Consider the following 22285-nt stretch of genomic DNA (forward strand, 5'->3'; position numbering starts at 1 on the left):
TTGTGGCATCTGGTCCTCCAGAGGGGGGATGTGGGGGGCGGAGGATGTAGATGTCCAGCACTGCCCAGGGCACGGAGGCAGTCATTCTTCCTGTGTGTGGAGAACTTGTTACAAGGAGTCTCTGAGCCACGAGCCTAACTCCATTTGACATAAAGCGAAGGCTTTTTTTCCATGCTTTTAATATCTACTGAATTGTCCAGGATGGGAGACGGGTTTTTTGTTTTTTTTTTTTAACTCTGCCAAGAATTGCTCACAACTTCAGAAAACTATGTCATCGACAGCGATGCTGCGTTCAGACCTCGGGTCCCGTGTGCCTGGGCTGGCGGCGTGCCCTCGCGGGCACAGGGTGTTGTGGCAGGCACGCAAGTGCCCACTCAACCCACAGTGTAGTCTTGCCCAACATTTACGTGTTCAAATGGATATTTTATCATAAATCACTTTCCCCTTTCTTCCCCATTATAGTTATGGAATTGTATAGGTTTTGAAACTGCGCGTAAGTAGGTAAGTTACATCGTCTACGCGTTTCACTGTAGGCTGGTGAAGGGGGCGGAACAGAACATTCGTTGTAAGAAGGGCACTGTGTCTGGTGGGGTGGGAACCTCGGCCCTACTGGCTGCAGGAGACACCGATGGCTTGGTTTCTTTCCCTCCCTTTTCTTGGGCCCCACGTTCAGGCTTATCGCGAGGGCTCTGTGGCGGTGGTGGTGGGTATGTGTCCTTCACGGAAAGCTATTTTCCTAGAATTAAGACACAATCAAGGAAACAGGCAGAAGTTTCCATCTGGCTTCTCGGTCTTGGCAGAAGTCAGAGGGCCAGGGAAAGGCTCGGGGTCCCGAACTCCAACCTGTCCCAGCTCCCAGAGTGACCCACTGTCTGTGTCAATCGCTGATGTGTCCTCTCAGTGGGAATTTCCCATTGGGCAACATGGGCACAGCAGATACGCCACTCCGTGCCACCGGACCCCGGCGCCCTCCTTCCCCGCTGCCAGCCGCCTCCACTTCTCCCACTCGACGATTCACACCTTCTGGGTTTCCCCCACCCCCGGCCAAACCGCACCACAATCACAGAATCAGTGACTACACCGCTCAAAGCGACTTCAAAGATCTCCAGTGGCAGGCATCTGAAGTAACAAAATCTGTAACATGTATCCCACTCTCGATGTGTGCCAAGTTGATACGCTTGTGCAGATTTCCTTAATCCTCACAAAGTCTCAACAGGGAGGGATCATCGCTGTCCCCGTTACCCAGATGGGGAAACCGAGGCACAGAGAGGTGGAGCCACGCACCCCATGTCATCCAGCAGAGATGGGACTGAAATCCAGGGGGCTGGTTGTTGAGCCCAGGCCGTTCAACACCATGAGCCTCTGAGGTCTGAAAGTCTCGTCAGGTTCCCTAAGTACTGGATCTCCCATTCAGGCCCCCTGCCTGTCCCCCGAGTCCCACGAGACTGACGGGAAAAGGGCGGTGAGAATGGCTTACAAACTCAGCCCCCTGCGTCTCCCAGACGCACAACTTCAGCCTCCAAGAGCAGACGCCTGAACACTAAACAACGTTTGGGGAACCCGACTCTCTCCCCCAGGCTCTGCAGGGTAAGCGCAGGTCTGTGCGCACAAACGGCATAGAGAAATCATCTTCCGTGGCCGAGTGGCCAGCTGGCCGGCCATGCCCTCGGTAACTCTGGGAATCACAGGGTCCCCTCTTCCTCCCAGGACAGGGAGCAAGGTGCCACGTTCCTGATGCCTTGCTGGCTCCCGGGACCGACCTCTCCTTCTGCCGGCCTCACCAGGGGCCACAGCTTCGGTGGGCCTCCCTCGGCCTTCCCTACACATCCTCGCCCCACCTGGGCCTGCACACCTGGCCACCGCCCCCAAGTCAAGCTGCATCCCGGCGGGCCACCACCGACGGGTGGCGAGTGACTCTCCACTCAGGGCTGCGGCTGGGATTAAGTTGCAAAAGGCCTGAGAGATTGGGGATGACAAAAGGGGCTCGGAGACTAATTAGGAGCAGCAATGAAAGCTTAATTCATAAAAGCAAACATTTTCCATCCATCAACCTGCAACCAGTTAAGGGCAACGTTTGAAAGAAATCTGTGCATGGGGAAGGGAGCCAACAGGAACAGGAAATGTTTGAAAGAATGTAAACTATTTCAGTTTCATAAAAAGTAACAAGTAAACAGTTATTACATGCAAATAATGCCCTGGTTTTAATTAATGCTGAAAAGTCAAAATATGTTTGACATTTGTATGTATACATTGAACGGTTGGAGAGGAAAAAATGGTGCCCAGATGCCCGTTTCTGAGCAGGGCTGGCGGCTCAGAGGGAACTAAAACCTTGAGAAGGTCTTGTTTATTGGTGATGAAAAGTACAATTCTGCCTCAGCCTCTGTTGAGACTGGCGGCAGAGGAAACCTAGCCTACTTTCTTAGCGAAGCTGGAGGGGCAGGCTGGGTCTTGGGAAGGGCACTCCCCACTTTTCAGCAGGCTGGTCTTAAAGGGCCAGCGAGCCCTCAAGCCACCATTTCGCTGGGGCAGGGTTTCTAGGACTTCTCCACCCACAAGTGATGATGGGTTTCGGGTCCCAGAAGCCTCCCACTCAACAGCCCCGGGCGGCAGCCACAGTGGCCGCGGCTGGTCCTGCCTTCCTCCTGCGTCCAGAGGTAGATCACATAGGCAGGGTGGTGGACCGGCCTTGATTCTGGGGTGGGGGATGGCGGCTTTCCAGCTGCGCTTTCCAGCATTCGGCATCCTGCACTGCATTCACCTCTGTCTAAACCACCCTAAGGCTCACGGGGCTGGGGAAACTGTGGCTTGGGGAGACCACAGCTGGGGAGAGGCAGCCTCAAAGCTCGAAGCTCTGGGAGATCCCACCCCCGTGGGGAGGGTGGCTGGGGTGCTTGCCACCCCCCGCCCCCGTCCCGCAGACCAGCCATTTGTCTAAGCCAGCTGCTAAACCCGCCTGCCACAAAAGACCTACGAGGCTGTTAATCCACGATCTGCTCCCAGCATCTTTTATGAGACCAGAAGACTCGAAAAAGGGGTGATGTGGATGGTTTTGAGAGTCAGTAAATCCCAGAAACTGGGAGAGAATTGTGTCTTTCTCTGGCAAAGGACCCTAACTTTCTTCACATCCTCAAAGGGGTCTGTAACACCCCCATGGGGTTCCAACCCACTGTTCTAGACCAAGTCGGGCCTGGAGACTTGTTTCTGGGGCTCCCATTGGGACCCCAAGGGATTGCTCTCAGCTGCCTTTCCCCCCCACCTCTGCCATTGCCAATGTCAGGGTGCGCAGTCTCCCTTCGGCTCACCTCGCCCACTGCGGCCCACGAAGCGAAGGTCGTTGAATCTGGCCACCTGGTTCTTCATGACTGCCGAGGCATTGCGCAGTTCAGCAGAGTAATTCTCGTCATTGCCTGCCATCACAGTCACCACCGTCCCATCAGGCACATCCCCCAGCGCCACCACCTGAGGGCACAGGGGCAGAGGAGCAGCTTAGAGAGGTACGGGGGAACGCAAGGGAGAGGTGGGGAGGGGCCGGGCAGCTCCCCTAGGTCCCAGGCGCACTGCAGGATTTCTCAAAGGCAGAGCGGACAAGAGGCTTAAACACAATGGACACCTTCCCCCCCAGATAACAAAAGCAAGAAGCCCAAAGCTCTGCCTTCCACACCCAAATCCTAGATCGACTGGTTAAGCCGTGTCCTGAGAAATTATTCTTTCCATTAAATCCGAGCGAGAGCTGAGAATGAGCTCCATCCCTACAGCGTGGGGTGCAGTTCCCTCTTGCCTTCGGCTTGAGCAAAAGAGGAATCGACATACTCCTAGCAACAAAGTCCCTAAATAAAAATAATGTCAACAACGGTAATGACGGGGCTCCTTCCCAAGCTCAATTAATGCAAGAGCCGTTTGGGGTATGAAATTTGGTCCTGAAATGTGGGCCAGGCCCAGGTTATCGGCCTCTGCAGAGCCTGAATTCGTTATGCAGGGAAAATGCACAATGTAAAACAAACCGGTGTTTAGAGGGGGGTTGTACAGAAAACCCCTTTAAAATGAGACCTTTAAAATGAGGGGTTTCTGATAGCAGGAGGATGCACCTGCTGGGAACTGCAAGATGGGGCTGGAGATGCCTTCCTGATTCGTCTCCCCCAGCCCTCACCCCAAGCAGCGGGGAAAGGCAGATGCCTTTTGAAAAGGAACCAGACTGCAAATACAGTCACAGCCATTTAAACGTGGCCACCGCGTGCAGGGACTAAGGGATCCAGATGGTAAAAATTTCAAGGAGAAAATGTTTGGGGTCTGATTAAAAAGGCCAGATTTCCTGTCAACATCCTGTCTTCTTTTAATTTCAAAGATTCCTTTTAAGCTCCAAGTGACAGTAAAACCTCCGATCTGGGGATTAAAGTCACACGGGCCTCCCCCTCCCCTCCTCCCCGGGAGATTTTCCCCACTGGCATTTTAAGATGTCACCCGGGAGACCTCCAAGAGCCACTCATCCTTTTTTTTTTTTTTTTTTTTTTTTCAATTTGGAATCGTCTTAATGGGAGCAAGGACGGCCTCAGCTGACAGAAGCCGCGGTTTCCAGCCACCTCGGGCACCCACCACCCCCAGCGCTGGCCCTTCCTGCCCTGCCCTTTCTCACGGCAGCTGTGAGAGGTTTAGGGGAAAACCAAGGCGTTTTCGTTTCATCTCGCTGCCCCCTTAAAAAAATGAAAATGAAACAGTCGCCTACTCCCTAGCAAAGGGAAAAAAAAGATCCTCTGAATGGCTGGGGTCTGCCAGGGGTGGGAGCGCCCCCCTCCCCATTTCGGCCTGACATTCGGGATTCCCGCCCGCAACGGTTAAGGGTTCGGTGCCCCCTTCTCAGCCCTAGAGTCGCCCGGTGTAAAATTTCAGAAGCCAGAGTTTGAGGGTGTGAGCAGGAAGTGTTTCTGAAGCGGTGCAGGAGGAGGGGTGCTGGCGGTGAAGGGTAGGCCCTATCCACCCTCTGCACCCCACCTCCGGTGTCCTCGCCCCGGTTCCGGGGCTCTTCGTCCCCTTTGCCCGCAAGGCTGTGTCCGCGGGGGTCCGGACCGGAGAGGAGCGAGGCCCCTTCCGCCCGTTTCCGCATCAACGTCTTTCAGCAGGGCTCCCCGAAGGTGGAAGGGGCAACCCTCCCAAGAGTCGTCCGTGCCGGGTGCCTCTGAGAGGCAACGCCAAGGTCCCCAGGCGGAGCGCGCGGCGAGACCGAAAGCGCCCTGGGCCCGGCTGCTGGGCTCTCGCCGCGGGGTGGCGGGCACGTCCCCTCCCTTCCCTTGCCTTCCCGGGGCCCTGGCTCCTGCAGCCGAGACGCCCGGATCCCCAGGACCAGGGGCCGCCCGCCCCGGGCCCGGCACTCACCTTGAACGCGACGGGCAGCGTCTTGTTGCAGCGCCAGTGCGAGGGCAGCACGGAGCAGAGGAAGTTGGGGCTGTCGGTGCGCACGAGCTCGCCCGCGTGGTCCGCCAGCACGTCCACCATCGAGCGCACCTCCGGCCGGGCGCGCCCGCCGGGCCCCACGGGCGCCTGCGCGCTCAGCGCGCCGCTGTTCTCGCCCATCTTGCCGCCGCCGCCGCCGCCGCCGCCGCCGCCGCCGCAGGGGAAGGCCGTGGAGGGAGGTGTGAAGCGGCGGCTGGTGCTCGGGTCTACAGGAATACGCATAACAGCGGCCGTCAGGGCGCCGGGCGGGCGGCGGCGGCGCGGCTCCCCCGGGGGCGGCCGGCGCGGGCGCCTCCTCGGCCGCCGCTGCCGCGAGAAGCGGGAAAGCAGAAGCAGCCGGGCCGCGGCCTCAGGGCGCAGGGGGCGGCGCCCGGGGACGCCCCGCCGGGGCCCGCCCGCAGCGAGGCCTCGCTGCCCCGACGGCCGCGCGCAGCCTGCCGGCTAGCCCCGCATCCTGGGCTCCCGGCCCGCGTGCGGCCGCCCCTCGCGGCGGGACGTCTGCCTCGGCCCCGGCGGGGCCCGCGCGGGCTGTCGCCGCCGCCGCCGCCCGCCCCCGCAGCCCGCTCGCGGCCGCCCCACCGACCGCGCGGCCGCAGCCCCAGGACAAATCCTCGAGAATCAAGTGGCGGCGCCGCGCGGGCCCGCGCGGGGTTACTATCCCGGGGCCCGCGGGGGCGGGGCCGGCCCGAGCGACGCGTCGCTCAGCCAATCGGAGCCCCCATCGCCGGCACCTCGGCCGCGCTCGGGGGGGAGGAACGGGGACCGCCGAAGGCCGCCCAGCGGGGAGGGGCGGAAGGCCCCGCCCCAGGGAGGACGCCCGGGTCGGGGGCCTGGCGCGTGAGCCCAGGGCTCCTCGAGAGTTCTGGGGCGCCGGGGCCAATGCTAAAAATTTGGTGAAAACGCCCGGGACTCTGCAGGGGGCTCCTTTGCCGTTGTCTGCAGGGCCGCGGCTCCCTGATGCGCGGGTCGCAGGTCCCCTTCTCGCGCCCTTTCCCCGCCGCCAGTGGCGGGCACGTTCCCAGCTCCAGCTGCTTTCGGCCTGTGATGCCTGCACTCTCAGCTGGGGGACGCGGGGGGCTCCCAAGGCCGGTGACATCGAGCGGGGAGCTGCCCCAAAGAGGTTTTTCACCCTTCCCTGGCCCCTTCCCGCAAATTATTTTGACCCATGAGCTTGCACCGCGCACGAGATTCCGCGACCACCAGCGGCCTCTGCAGCTCCCAGCCTAGTGCGGCTTTGGGCCCGGCCTCTTTGGCCCCGTTGCCAGCCGGGGACAGACGGAAGGGTGTCCCCTGCGGGCCCGTATCTGGCTTGGGGGTGACTAACCCCGTTCCCTTCCTCTCTGCCCTCAATGCAACTTTCAGCACCGTGCAGGCCCCTTGCCTCGTCGTTCTTCGTTGTGGCGGCCTTCGGCCTTCGCCACATTCTTTGAAAAATACGATGGGGGCTGAAAAACGCGAGTGTTTCCCCCTGATTTTTGCCCGGCGCATATGGCCACTGTTCTGCATGGTGCAAGAGGACCGAGTCACGGACAGAAGAAAACTGTGGAGAACGCGGGAATGGCTGCCAAGCTAAGGGCGCCGGCTTCCAGAGGAGGCAATTTTCTTCCTCTCTGTGGATGCAAACTGGCCCCCGCGGGCCCATGGCCTCGTCTTCCCCGGCTGTGTGCTGGGGCCGCGCCGCAGGGACGCAGACCGCTCTGCCGAAGCACTGTCGCTTCAGTCCCGGCCGCGCGGCCCAGCGACTCCCAGGGCATCACAGCAGTCAATCCTGTCCTCCTCTCCCGCCTCCTAGGCCAAACGAGCGGGCCTAGGGAGAAGCTACAGCGGGGGGAGGAACTGGAAAGATCGAGCCCCCATTCATTCTGGATTATCGCCCCAGATGCGCTCCCTGGAGTCTAGGGAGCGAACGAACGCGTGCGGAATCTCCCCGCCGTCTTGGAGATTGGGCTGAATATTCGTTGTTCCCGGGCTTGACAGGTGCAAAACGACGAATTCCAAGCTTCGGATACCAAGAAGCATAGGATCCGAAGGTGGCCGCAGGATCGCGCCCCAGATCTGAACCCGGCCCAGTACGTGCCATTTCGTTCTCTCCAAACGAATTCAAGGCCCTCGTGTGCCCCAGGGGGGACAGGCCGTGGCCCAACCTCGACCACCTGGAGAGCCGGTCCCTGCCCCCGTCATAGCCTCACATCAGCCCCTCGGGCCATTTCGAAGGTGGGAACACCACCGAAGGACCCTTGCGGGATCCTTTTATGGAGCCTACATCTCGGAGTTACAGATCGCGAGGGCCAAGGCCCTTGCAGTCTCGGGAGCGCTGGCAGTAGCTGCGGAACCAGAAGCAAGCGAGGGACCGGGGCCGTGGCACGTCCGACCTCTGGGAGCTTCCCGCCTGAAGGCCCACCACGTCGTGGCCAGGTACGGCCCAGGGCCAGCGAGGGCGGGCGACGCGTGTGGCCCTGGAGTGGCTGAGGGGGCCAGGACCCGCTGCGTCTCGGGTTTGTAAATTTGATTCGTCTAATGGTTTCGGTTTGCACCCCGTGCCCTTGCTTGTCCCTCCGCCTGATTTCTCCCTCATCCTACGGCGGCGGGTTTACAAACGGATATCCGGAAAACGCGGTTCCTGTGGGTATCGGCACCGGGCACAGGATCCGGCGTGCTTCCAGCCCTCGGGAGGGTGCTCACTGCGGATGGGGATGGGCGCGGAAACCAGGGGAAGCTTGGGTCTCCAGCCTGAGGTCGGCGGGGGGCCGCCGGGCCGGGAGCAGTTTCGGGAGCCACCGCTAGTTGGCGCCTGCACTCTGCCCGCCGCGGAGTGGCCCGGCCGGCCCTGCCCACAGATGTGCGCCAGCTGCAGTCCCGTGTCTAGAGGCTTGCCTCCTATGTACTGCCCTTTCTGGACAGACGTGCGGTACGATTCCTCACCATCTGTGCGACCAGGACAAACCAATGGCTTTGTGTCAGACGGAAGGCTCCCCTACCTGCCCCTGATGGGCACCCCTGGCACCCCAGGGTCCCTGTGCCCTCCGACGCACAGAACATTCTCCCTGCCAGAAATGCACAGTTGCTTCCGGTCCCATTCCGGGGGGGCCAGTGGGTGAGGAGGACAGCTTCTTCCCAATTTCTGCCAATGGCCAGCCTACATCCTTTCCATCCCTGACTGACAGCCTCAGGGTCACTTCTCTCTCTCTTTCTCTCCTTTTGATGTTTCCAGAGGCAGTTGGACAGCTCCCACTCCCTTATGTGGGAAACGTGGATACCCTCTCCCTTCCCCATCTTGTATGGACAGACATCTCCTTTGCCTCTCCCAACGGGCCGCTGTACAAATCTGCTTTTTCTTAAATGGCTCTCACCTAAGAGCACCCTAAATTGTCCGCAGCAGGGCTAAGAAGCTGGGAGGTCTGGGCCTACCTTGGCCCAGAGCTGGGTGAATAGCTGGACCTAACCTGGGGTCCGCAGAACTCAGGATCTGGGGGCCACTCCTCCCACCAGCATCCTTTGCCCTGGGAGTGGGAGCCATGGGGTCAAAATAACCCTGTGTCAGGGCGCCCTCCTCGGGCAGCCCGAGGGTGTCTAGGAGTGTGCTCTAGGTGGGATGGTGGTAGTGAGGTGCTTGCTTGTGTCTCCCCACAGGCCAGAGAGCTCACAAGGGCAGGTCTGATTCCCTGAGAGTCCAGTGCCCGGGGAGGGGTGAAGATCCCCCCAAGCATGCCGGACACTGGACATATGGGACATGGAGAGTCTTCTGAGCAGCTCACTGGTTGTGGACGGAGCCTGGCGGTTTGTCCAACTGCCTCAGTTTGTCTTCTCCCACCATCAACCGTGACCCAGGGAGAATTACTTAAAACCTGTCTGACTCTTGTCTATTTCTTCTGTGAACTGGGGGTAAATGAGCCGTCTCCTCACAGAGACGCGTGAAAGGTGCTTAACACAGGCCTGGCACATAGGGGGTGCTCCATCCATGCGAGCTATCGCTGTTGTGAGAAATAAGGCCCGGTCACCCCTTGTCTGGGGCCTTTGGCAAGTCTCTTCCTCTTTGTGGGCCTCACACTTCCCATTTGTGAAACATCCAACTTTCATGTTCAAAGCTTGCCAGGTCTCAGAGCCTAGTCCATTGCCCTGTCCCCCTCGGTTTGCCTAGAGGCTGCCTGGGGCAGGTGAGGACCATCTGTGACCTGCCTCCAGGCAGAGGCCACTTGTGGGAGGGTTTTCCAGCAACCATCACCGGGCGGCCTGAGCCTGGATCTTGACAAGACTCACCTTCTTTCCCCGAGGCTCTCAGACCCTCACTCTGGAAACCCATTGGTCCCCACCTCCCACCCCCCTACAGGCAGACAGAACTCTCTCCGCTAGGACCTGGGCTTAGCTGATGCTGTTAGCCTCCTCCCCCTCCCCAAGGACACTTGTGCTCCCTTTATCCTGAGTCCTGGGGGAGCCAGTCCAGTTACTAGCAGAGGACTGTCTTCTAGAAGTTAATCATTTCTCACAGTCTGGCTTCCACACCCTCACTCTGGAGGCACCTATGGTGAAACCCTCCTGCTTCGGTGGCCTGGAGCTTAAGGTGGGACATTTCTGTCCTTCACTGAGCCTCAGTTCCCTTTTCTGTGAATGGAGTGGTTCTAATCGCTCCATTTCGTAATCCAGAGGATTTAAACGCTCCCTCTAGAAAGGCGGGGGGCGGGGGGGGGGGCGGCATTGCGTTTCACCACATCTAAAATGTCATCAGTTGTTCCATGTGAAAGAAAAAGGAAGAAAATCCTGCTAATTAAACCAAGACTTGCCTGCATCCCGATTTCAAATATGTGTGTTTATGCGTATATGTTATTACACACACACATATGTGAGTTAGTGACAAAGGGTCATGAAAAACAACAATAATACGGTCAAGAGATTGTCGCTGATGGGGTTGGGAGCCCTTATCCCCAGACAATTTCCTTCTGGGCAGCCTCTCTGGAAGGCTCCTGAATGTGCAGAAGAAGGACCAGTGTGCTTCTCAAATTACAGGGTGCCTTTTTCTTTTTTGGAAAGGGCCAGCCTCTGAGGGAAGGGAGGGGGGAGCTGGAGAGAGCACTGTGGTTAGGACACCACTACTGGCTCTGCCACTGACTGGCTGTGTGACTTTTGCACCTCACGGAGCCTTGGTCCCCTGGCGGGTAAAATGGAAAGAACAGCACGAGCGACGAGATCGCCCAGGTGTCCTGGTGCCCAGGCACTGCGTTTGTGCTTTAAGCACATCATTTCAGGGGTGCCTGGGGGGCTCAGTCAGCTGCGCATCTGACTTCGGCTCAGGTCATGATCTCACAGTTGGTGAGTTTGAGCCCTGGAGCCCACTTGGGTCCTCTGTCTCCCTCTCTCTCCGCCCGTCCCCAACGTGCTCTCTCTGTCTCTCTCGAAAGTAAACATTAAAAAAAAAAAAATAAGTACATCATTTCATTCCATTCCAGCAATTGTGTGTGGGAGCTGTTATGCCCATTTAAACCAAGAGTAATGGTGCTCCAGGTTTTCTGGGCTAGGGAGAACCAGAGTGGGGTTAAAATCCTGATCAGACTCAAAACTTGGGGCTCAGAGGCACTCCCTGATTGTGCCCCCCTGCACCGGTTGAACAAAATACTGGGAAGAGCCGGGGTACAGAGAGCGAAAGTGCACAGTACACGTCAGCTCCCACGATGGTGGTGGAGCCGGAGGCACAAAGGCGTGGGTCAACAGCCACAGGCGTGGGAATCGGCAGACCTTTGAACCCAGGCTGGGAGGCAGCAAGGGGCTGCATGGGTCATCTGCTGAGGCTTCCCCACCTTGTGCTCTCCTCCGGCCTCCGAACCTGCCGGTGAGGAGACAGACTCGGCTGTAGTCCCCAATGTACAGACAGGAACACTGAGGCCCAGAAAGTGGGAGAGACTGGGCCTGTTTCACCGAGGAAGAGGCAAGACTTGGGACTCAGCTCTGGCAAGGCCAGGGGCGGCGTGGTGCGACCGAAAGCAGGGTGGGCTGACAGCCACCCCTGACCTCTGCCCACTCTGCCTCGGCCAAGTAGGTGAGCCAGGCCAGGACCCGCATGATGGTCTCCTGGTGCCACCTCACAGCCTGATGAGACCTTGGGCACCCGTTGCTCCAGGGGAGATATCAGAGTCTGTGAGTCTTCTCAGGTCCTCAGTGTCCCCATCTGAACAAGGAGAGTGCCCTATCATGGTCCCTGTAGGTGCCAGGCTGGCTCCCCTCGGGCCTCCAGGTAAGTTTCACTGTGACTTTGAGGCCAAGCGCACGGGGCTCCTTTCCCTACCTCTGCCTCCTCAGCACTGGTCCTCCTCCGGTGGCACTGGTCCCCTCTTCCCCACCCCCTCCTCACAGGTCCTCCTGAGAGGGCACTCAGCTTGGGGAATTGCAGAGACGAGAGGGAAGGATGGAAGAGAGCGGTGGTCTCAGTGTGAGCTTGGCCGGGGGAGAGGACCGAGGCCCCATCAGCGGTAGGGGTAGGGGGCCCTCATTCTGGCTCCCATCAAGGGGTCTGGTCTTCCTACTGCCTTCCCTGCTCCTCACTTTGGTCATCTATGAAATGAGGAAATAGTTCTGGTAGAGCCTTTTGGTCTATGACTAATAATTGCCCTCATTTGGGCCTCAGAATGTGAGGGCCCTTCTTGCAACGCAATTCCTTGATCCAGGTTCTGTCTCTGCTCTGCTGACTGGTCAGAGTGCCTTAGACTCTCCATCCACATCAGCGGGTAGGTGCAGAGCTAGCTGCTGGCAGTCATCAAATCAGAGAATTCTTCATCGGGAGGGGGAACAGAGAGTGGTGAGAGGGACCTGGGTAGCTGGGAGCCCAAGAGGGTTCCGGGAAGGGCGTCCTCTTTCCCCGGCCCAGGATGGGGCTTCGGCTCTGGCAGTCAGGGAGAGAAAGGGCTCCTCTCAGTGGCTGTCACCTCTTGCACTCCCTAGAGTGGAGGTTTTTCAGGTTTAAAACGCCTCCAAACCTTAATCAGATGGCAAGGAGAGGAGCCAGTCAGAAACCAAGTTTTGGAATTGAATCGGAACCACGGGATTAGAATCTTGAGCCCTGTTAACCATTACTGACAACAGTTAAGGTCTTCTGGTGTGCCAGGCATGAGCCCACACTTTATGCTCATTTGTGCCTCACGGTGCTCTTACTGGGGAGGTACAGTCACCCCCATTTTACAGGTGAGGGAACTGAAGACGTAAACTCGCCCAAGGTCACGCAGCTGGATCCCAACCAGGCAGCCTGGCCCCACGCTCTGTTCTCATGGACCAGAATCAGATGCCTGAAGTTACAGTCATGGAAGAGAATTAGAGTCAGAATTTTATAATGTCAGCCTCAACAGGGCTCTGAGCTACCCTGTCCAAGTCTCCCGTTTGTCCAGTGGCAGAACCGAGGCCCCGGGGAGGGAGAGGGTCTCGCTCAAAGTCACAGCCTAGGCCAGGGGCAGAGTCTGGAACCCCCTCCCAGTCCCCCACCCCCCAGGTACTCTGGTCCAGGGGGCCTCCCTCTCCATGGCGGGCCCTCCTCGCCCCACCGCCCACCCAGCGGCTCCCTGGCCCAGTCGGTCCCATTAGGGATTTTCCACCTCCCCAAAAAGGTCCTAATGACTGTCAGTCCTTGTGAAGCCTTAATTAATCTCAGAGGCTGATGGCTCTGAGGAGACCGGGGGCTTTGGCCTTACGCAGATGAAGATTACGGCTCCATTTCATGTGGTAGAGAAGGAACGCCTCAGACATTCCTGCCAGCAATAAAAGCCACATGGCTTTCCAGCGTCGCCCTTGGAAAAGAAAAAAAGCGCAGCCCTTTGCGGAAAGAAATCAACTATGTGCTGTATGCATGGCATGAGATAAAAACGGTGGAGAACAGTTGGCCTTTTATGCTGCTTCTAGTGGCCACCGAGAGCGGCAGGGCCCAGCGGCCATGATCCCAGCTGCAGCCCTGGGGAGAGGCGGTGGCCCTCGGCACAGCGATGGCAGCCGCGGTGGCAGGGCCTCAGCCCCTCCACCTGAACTGGGTTTGAGCTGCCCTAGACGTCCCACAGGCAGGGCTGGCTTCCTGGGCCTGCGCCCCGTGGGGTTGGACAGCGGCCTGCTTGCAGAAGGGTCCTATGCTTGCTCTCATGCTCTGCCGTCACCGCCCCTACATTCTCGATACTTTTTGAACAAAGGGCCTGCATTTTCATTTTGCACTGACCGCCACCCCCCTCCCCCCCCCCAATTATGTAACCGGTCCTGCCCACGAGTCACCCCGACGGCCAATGACAACATCTCCCCTATCACGGGCCTGGGCCTGGGCCCGGGGAGCAGTGTTTTTTTAACACCTACTTTGCTGACATTATCTGAGACGAACTTCCAACCAATCTTGTGAACCTGGCAGATGTGGAAACTGAGGCTCAGAGAGGCTGCCCCACGGCAAAGGAAGCCCGGGTGTGGAATCTGGTTCCTCTCGTGCCAAAGCAAGTGTCTTCCCCACCCCGCGTTCCACAATATTTTATCTTTACCACGCTCCGCGGGGGAGGGTGACACACTCAGTCAAGCTTTTTTTGTTTCCAAATAGCAGAAAGGGTAACGGAGGCCAGAGAAGCGAAGGTACTCACGGCACACGGGGTGGCTAACGGAGCACCCAGTACCACGCTGCGCGACAGTGACAGGGGCCTGGATCCACTGGGCTGGGGCTGGGGAGGGGGCGGTGTGCCCCAGTTTTATAGTTGTTTGTTCCCCTTGTGAATTTATTAGCGCTCTCTGTGGGTCGCTGCCTCGAGTCTGGCCTGGGACGTGTAGCAGGAGTCCCGGACTCCCACTACCCCTCACCGGTTAGAAGTTCTCCTTCTAACTTTCTCCACTCTTTCGTGTTCCGGTTTTCCTCTGCCACCCTCATTGGCTGGGGAAGGAGTTGCACCTTGTATCTTGATAAACTCAAAGGCGTCCCCGTCTTCAACGAATCCTAGAAAACTGGAGCTGCAGGAGGCCTAAAGGCGGTCGTGACCTATAACTTGGGCTAAGCCCAAGACTCATGGACCTGGCTGCTGGCTCCAGGGGAGCCATCCCCTTATTTCTTGGTGGGTGACCCAGACATGTCCCTTCCCCCTCTGGGCATCCGGGAGATAAGGGCACTGGACCGCACTTGATCCTCAGGAAGACTGTCCATCTTCAATGTTCTAGAATTCCTTATTAATCTATGACAGTTCTGGGGATACCGCGGTCCAGGAGAGGTCAGAGACTTGCTCAAGGTCACTTAGGATGCTCACTGGCAGCTGGAGCTGATCTGAAGCCCCTGCCTGCTGGCCCAGCCCTCCCCTGCACCAGCCTTTGGAGGGCCCAGCCTTTGTCTCATCCTTCTCAACCTCTCAGGCGCCTTAAGTGCCCAGGTCCGGAAGCCACAGCTAAGGGTACCTGGATGCCTGTTTCATTATTATTCTTTAAACAATATTTATATTTTATATACTCTTCTGTTACTATATTTTACAATAAAATATTTTAAAAGAAAAGCAAGAGATAGAAAAATAGAAAAAGGTCCCCCCTCCCCCTGCCCAGAGCTCTAAAATGAAAACGGACAGAAATGCTTAAATTTGTATACCGTTGCAAAACTGCCCACAGTACATCGAAGCTGGGGAGTATTTATTATTGGCAAGATCACTGTTTCAAGCAGATCGTCCTGTCTACCAGCTCAGTCTCAGCCGAATGATCTGGTGGCCCTTAAAGGCATCCTCATTATGGCAACACCCCCATGTGGGGCATTTCTGGGTACCCAGACCCTGCTGAGCATGCTCCCTACTGAGCTCCTTAAATCTTATCAGTAGTCCTTCAGATATGTGTCGTTGGGCCTCCTTTATGGGCGGGGAACTGAATTTCACCGAGTGACTCTCCTGGATCCAGTCAGGAAGGGGCAGAGCTGGGATTCGAACCAAGATCTCTTGATGCTGAAACTGCACTTTGCTCACCCCAGGAGCTTCACCCCAGGGCTCGGTTCCCTCAATTATAATAACAATGCTGTCTACACTTGTCATGTATTATTTCATTTGATTCTCATGACCACCTTATGTGTGAGGCCCCCTGTCATCATCCTCGTTATAACGCTAGAAAAACTGAGGCACAGGAAATTTGGGAACTTGCTCCAGTTCACAATGTGGGTAAAGGGGAGAGCTGAACGTTGCACCCAGGCAGCTTTGCTGCCCGTGTGGCTGCGTGGAGACCACAGACGCCATGAAAGCAAGACAGAGCTGTGGCCCAGGGTCCACAGATGACCCCCAGAGGCCAAAGGCCAGCAGGGCTGGATGGCTGGGGTTGGGGGTGCGGCCAGGGAGATCTGCCCTTGCGGAGGTGTTGAGGATGTGGGCAGAGCCAAACAGAGGCCCGAGCAGGCTCATAAATCCCTGCCTGGCATGTCTAGGCCACAGGCTCAGACACTGGGCACTCTTTGTCATTTGCTGTTGGCATGCATTTGTCACTGGCAAGAGTGTGATGTTCATCACCTGTGTGTCTCTGGCCGTACCTGAGGGGGCTTCTGGAAGGGGATCATAGAAGGTGCTCAGACCTAAGGTGGGGGCTGGGCCCTCTTACTGCCCCATCTTTGAGGCTCAGTTCAATCAGGGATGGGCTCGATGATGTGAAGTTCCTTTAGGTCACAGAGGCCTGGCCCCATCCCTAGGAACACAGGCGAAAATGTTGCCAGTCCTATCCTCGGGGAGCCCTGCACTCGATGGGGGGTGGCTGGGATGGAAAAGAAGCAGAGGAATAAGAAACAGATGGGGAGAAGGCACTAGATTCGTTTGGTCAGCAAACACTCGTTGAGCATCTATAGTCCATGTGCCAGTGGTTCGTTTAGGTGCCAGGGACACTGCTACGGACGAGACAGGGGACTCCATGCAGCTTTGATTCCAGCTGGGAGGGCAGAAGATAAACAAGGAGGTAAATAAACAGACATGCCATATTTGATAGTGTCTTGCGATGTTGGAGGAAACAGACGAGGACAAAGGAACAGAGAGTGACTGGGGGGGGGGGTGGTAGGGCAAGGAGGTGGTCACCGATATTTAGACAGGGTGGTTAGCACAGGTGTCTCGGAGGAGGTGACCTCTGAGCCGAGACCTGGAGGCAGAGAGAAGGACCCAGACGGAGGAACCTGCTTTCTCACCCCTCCTCTCTACCGGGCATGTCCACAGTTTCTAAGACATTTTCTGCCTTCTGTCTCTGTTGCTTTTCCCACAATGGCCCCGAGAACCCAGATGGGGTGAATTTAAGTAGCCCTGTGTGCAGTTGAGGCAACTGAGGCTGGAGATGGGAGGGGTTTGTATGGATTGATTCCACCCCTGGCCGGTGCCCCTCCGTCTGCCCCACTGCCCAGCTTGCTCGTCAACGTCCAGGTCTGGGCGGGCCGCAGCCGGAGGGGAGTCAGGCCGTGGGCACCGTGTCTCAGGGGTCACGGGGCTAGAAACGTGGGCTGCTGGACAGGGCCCGGGAGGGGTGGCAGCTTGGGGCTGGGGGGGGGGGTCCGGAGCGGAAGGCGCCCAGCCCTGATTGGAACAAGGTGTCTGCACTGGGAGCCCGGCTTCATTGATCTTGCCCGGTGTTCTGGCCACCAGGCGGGGCCAGCGCCGGGCAGGCTGCCGGTTTTCCCAGGTGTGGGGACACCCTGGGGGAATGGCTTTTCATGTGGTTGTGGGGTAGGCATGCCACCCAGCACGTGGGGGAGGCCAGGGCGTCGGGGGCACGCTGGAAGTTTTGGGGGGGGTTGGTCTGGAGACTTGCAATCCCACAGCCAGCAAATCTCAGGCTCCTGGAGACGGGGTCGCAGACTTGAGGCTCTGAGACCGACAATGTTAGAATCCTTGTCACTGGAGCTCACGTTTGTTGGGCGCTCCCTGTGTGCTTAGCACAGTCCCCATCACCCCACCCTAGGAGGTGGGACCGGCGATCTTCCCCACTTCCGGCGTGGAGACTGGGGCTCAGCAGGGTTAGGTAACCTGTCTGCGGTCACACAGTTACAAGGTTTCTGTCCCAGAATATACGATCCCTAGAATCGGAGACTCCTAGGGTGTGGGAATCACAGCGGGTCCACACTGGAAGAGCCTTGAAGATGCTTAAGTCCAACTGCCCTGCATTGGAGAAACAGGTCTGGGGAGGGGACGTGGCTTCCTGAGGTCACAGGATGGCCAGTGGCCATCTCCTCTAGGTCATCTTGGGGGCTTGGCTGGCCCCTGAATGTGGGGTCTCTGGGGCACTGACCCCCCCGACCCTCAGTCAAGACCTAGTCTCTCACGTGTTACCAACCTTTCTGGTAGAAACTGATGATTTCCCACTAGCACACGGGAAGCTCTTTTAAACATCTAACCTGAATCCCTCATGTTGCAGGGAAACCTTCCTTCTAATCTTGCAACACCTCTGGGAGGAGTTTGGCCTTTGATGGGAGTACTCTTGGAGTGACCGTCAGCTCAGCAGAACAGGATGGCATTACAGACAGGGTTTGGGGAGTTGAGGGCCAGGAGAGGGGAGGGGCGTCACCAATTAGCTCTATGAGTTCTGCATGACCAGCCCCCGCTGCCCCTTCCATCTCTCTGTCTTCATCTCCTTTCGCTCTCTCCCTCCCCGTATCCAGCCACACTAGCTTCCTTGCTGCTCCTTAAATACCAGTCATACCCCCACTGTAGAGCCTTTGCACATATGTTTCCCTCTCCCAGAAGAGCCCTGAACATTCTGTCTGTATGGCTCCACTCGCCGCCTCATTCGGGTCCCTGCCCCACTCTGTGAACAGCCTTCTCTGAGCCCCTGTGTTTCAACAATGGCAGAATAATGACCCCCAAAGATGGCCACATCCCAACGCCTATCATCTATGAATATGCTCCCTTATGTGGCAAAAGGGACTTTGCAGACGTGATGAAGGTTAAGGGCTTTGAGATGGGGAGCCAGTTCTGGATTCCCTGGGTGAGCTCGATGTATCGATATATCTATATTGTGGAAGTAAAAGAAGGAAGCAGGAGAGGCCAGTCAGAGGATGATGTGATATGGACAATTGACAGGGGCTACCATCCAAGGAAAGTGAGTGGCCTGGAGAAGGTGAACACGGTGAGGAGATAGAGTCTCCCATAGCTTCCAGAAAGAAACACGGCCCTGCCAATACCTTGATTCCAACCCGGTGAGACTCACATAGGACTTCTGACCCCCGCCCCCCCCGAACCATAAGGTAATATATGCATGTCGTTTTAAGCTCTGAAATTTGTAGTAATTTGTCATAGCCTCACTAGGAAACCAATACATCCCTATTTCTTGATTTATACTTCTTCAGCACATTTATCATCACCTGATAAATTATACCTCTCCTCATGAATGGTCTCTTTTCCCCTGTAGAATGTCGAGTCCAGGAGGATAAGGTTTTTGTTTTTTAACTTGGTGTTGCATTCCCAGTTAGAGTTGCCAAGTTTAAGCAAATAAAAATATAGAACTTTCAGTTAAGTTGAATTTCAGATCAACGACACACACTTTTTTCTTTTTTAGTATAAAGTGGTCCCTGATATTGCGATTACTTATTTGTCTGAAAACTCAAATAATCTGGGTGTCCTGTATTTGGTCTGGCAGTTCTATCCCCACTGCCTAAAAAAGTGTTTGGATACATACGAGCGTCTCCATAAACATCTATCGAATGAATGAAGTACGTACATGAATGAATGAACATTAATTTCCAGCCTAAAACTCCTTTTGGTTTCCAGAACGCCTCCTGGATAAAGTGTGAATAATAGCAAATAATCAAAGCAAACCGTGTTATAGCCCTGCTTACACAGAGGGTGCTGTTCAGAGCGCATTGTAGTTGTTTCCTCGGTTGCTTCTTATAGTAACTCCCGTGAGGTCATTAGCTCATTTTCCAGGTGAGGAGACTGAGGTCCAGAAGGTTTGGCAACTTTCTCAGAGTCACATGACCGCTGAGTGGCACAGTCAGGCAATTCAAAACCCTTGAAGAACCTGGCTTGCAGAACATTCTAGCTTCGTCTCCGGACACACCTCCCTGCGCACAGTAGGTCCTCTCTAATAGCCCATGATGCCTTTTCAAGGGGTACCGTCCCCCGATCTGGGACCTCAGGACACTTGCTTATGCACCAAAGCCCTGTAGTAATTTCCCTTTGTTATGAGACCATCTCTGATGCTCCCAGGATGACTCAGCCTCTCTCTCTTCATTACTCTGTGGCCCCTTGTCTGAATGCATCGTAAGGACTTGCCATCGCGTCCTTTACTCCCCCAGACTGTGACCTCCCTGAGGTCAGAGCTTTCAGCTCTTTGGCTGTGGAGCTTAGAGTCTGGCTCTAGGGAGGCGTCTAGAAGCATTGAGCATGAATGAATGAATGAATGAATAAGTGAATAAGTATCTTTTTCACACTGGGCCTCAGTTTTAGAGTCTATGAAAGGACGACAACAATCTTTAATCCCCCACCCCGTCTCTTAAAACACATTTCTTTTTGATTATAAGAATAATACACATTCATTAAAGAAAAATTGGAAAATAATAAAATTATGAGGAAGAAAATTAAAACCACCCATAATCCTGCCACCCAGGACAATTGTTAGCATTTTGGTTTTTAGCCTTCTGGTACTCCTACTGTATGTATAGATTTAATTTCTTCTCTCTTCCCCTCCTCCTTCTTTTCCTTTTTAACACTGGGAACGTAGAGTGCATGCTGTTTTCAACCTGCTTTTGAAATGCACCAACATACTGTGCGAGTTTCCCGCGCCCCTCGTGAAGTCCTATCCCCGATGGCAGGGGACGCGTCTGTGCTGTCGGGCATGGGGACACGGGGTAGGAGTGTGAAGATTAGTGCCCCCCCCCCCCCACCGCCTTCCCCAGACGGACCACCATAGTGCTCCCTTGGGGCCGGCCCTTTAGGGTGTTTCTGCATTTGTCATGAAGACACTGCCAGGAACACCCTGGTATACGCGTCTCAGTCCGTCCCAGATTCCTCCCTTAGGACCAGTTCTGAGCCAGCCAGTCACACTGGGCTGAAAAATACCCATTTATCCAGCCATCTGTCCACATGATGGTTGAAGGCTTATGGTTTCCACCCCAGATCCTCGGTTCCAACCAGAATAGCCTCACAGATGACAAGAGGCTGAGGGTGCTCGTGACCTCAGGCCGGGGCAGACATCTTACTTGTGAATAATTTGCTACCTGAGCTCACCATCACCATGTCCCAGGCCTTGTGCATCTCCGTGTGTCCTCCCGATCACTGTCCGGGGCAGGGATGCTCCCATCTTACGGATCTCAGACTGAGGGTCTGAGAACTAAGTGGCTTGGCTGAGGTCCCAGAGCAGGGAAACAGGGCCCCTGGGAGCCACCTCAGGTCAGCCTGACCTCACGTGAGGCTGACTGTCCCACCCTCCAGGGGCCACACCCATGTAGACCACCAATCCTGCTCTAGGGAATTGTGGGCTTTGTAGTCTGGGGGTGCAAATATCCTGTCCCACCATACCAGCTGCCTGCTCTATAAGGGGGGGCACAGTCCGGCATCCCCGGGAAGCATGGACAGGGCTTTGGCCTAAAAGCTGGTGGCCAGATCCTGCCCTATGTCCTGACTCCTCTGTGCCTCAGCCTCTCCATCTGTAAAATGGGTAGGCAGAGACTCAGATGACAGCCCCCTGGGCTTTAGGCTGCTTCAGCAGAGTGGTAGTGATACTCGCTGCTGAGTCAGAGGGAGAAAAACTCTGTCAGATGGGTCACTTTGCCACAGACAGCCGAGCCTGGTCTTGGGCGGGGACAGGCGGCGGGCGGTGTTGGAGTGGGCCGGTCTGAGTACCAGGCTGGGCTAGGGGTACTTGACAGCCCCAGATGGAGCCTGGCTGCACCCCCCCCCTCCCCCAGCCCTGGCAGATGGGAGGCTATTTTTTAACTGACCCCACAGGAAGAAGAGGCCAGAAATGAGTTCAGGGGGTTAACCCAGGTCCCTAGGGCCCCTTCCTATTTGCATCCTCTTCCCCCACCACCCAGGGAGCTGTGTGGACTTCACCAGGAGCTCCCTGAAGCCTTCCAGAGCTCCCAGAAGATCAGACTGCTGGAGCTGGAGGGTCCCCACGTGGCCCCGGTGACATGTGGGGGGAGGGGGGGAAGCCGAAACCCAGAGCCTGTCTTCCTCACTGCCATCCCTGCTGTGGGCTTCCACTGGGCCAGGCCGTCTCCTCCACTGCCACCTTTCTGGGGACCCTGGGCAGCCCCTCCCTCTCCCGGCCTCAGCTTCCCCGCCTTGTCAGATGATGGGTGCCCTGTAGGCATCTCTGAGGCCTCTCCCAGCTGAGAAAATTTGTTCTGGGCTGGGGCCTGTACTCTGTCCCATCTGTCCTGGGTTCCTGGGAGGCCTCCTCCCTCAAGCTCCAGCCCAGTGGACAGGGGCCAGTGGCAGGTGCTGGGGACCCCCCAGGAAGAGGAGGGATTTCCAGGTCAGAGAAGCAGGACCAGCCTGGGTAGGGGGGTGAAGCAGCTTCCCCCTGCGGCCTCCGTCAGACCACATCACCAGGTGTCCCTCGGTCCCGGCAGGCAGGGGTTCCTGAAAAGTTCGGTGTCTGTTGCAATGGGTGTAGCCTCTGATGTGTGTTTGCCCGTGTGAGCATGTGCGTGTTCATATGCGCACGGTGGGGGTGGGGCGAGTGTGGGGGTCGCTGGCACACAGGCGTGGGGGCCTGAGGCGGAGGTGGGGCCTTGCCGAGCTGTGGCAGAGGCCGCACCACCCCGGCAGATCCTACCCAGAACCCCTCGCCGGGGCCGGTCTGACTTGAAGGCCGAGTGTATGTGGGGGAGGGGTGCACGCAGGGCAGGGGTGCATGCCCGGGAGGGCACAGGGCCCAGATGCTCTCAGGGCCTCCAGAGGCTGGGACCTCCGTGGGT

General features: G+C 56.9%; 1 protein-coding gene across 1 annotated transcript in view; it reads right to left on the reverse strand.

Moving 5' to 3' along the window:
- RUNX3 (RUNX family transcription factor 3) overlaps positions 1–22285 on the reverse strand; it is a 57580-nt gene that overhangs the window by 20603 nt on the left and 14692 nt on the right. The window contains exons 2-3 of the mRNA XM_053209174.1: positions 5368–5651; positions 3303–3459 (exon numbers count right to left, since the gene is read on the reverse strand). Coding sequence (XP_053065149.1) covers positions 3303–3459; positions 5368–5651 — 441 coding nt within the window. The remainder of the gene's footprint in view (positions 1–3302; positions 3460–5367; positions 5652–22285) is intronic.

This window comes from Acinonyx jubatus, chromosome C1 (genome assembly GCF_027475565.1).
Source record: "Acinonyx jubatus isolate Ajub_Pintada_27869175 chromosome C1, VMU_Ajub_asm_v1.0, whole genome shotgun sequence".
Classification (NCBI taxonomy): Eukaryota; Metazoa; Chordata; class Mammalia; order Carnivora; family Felidae; genus Acinonyx; species Acinonyx jubatus.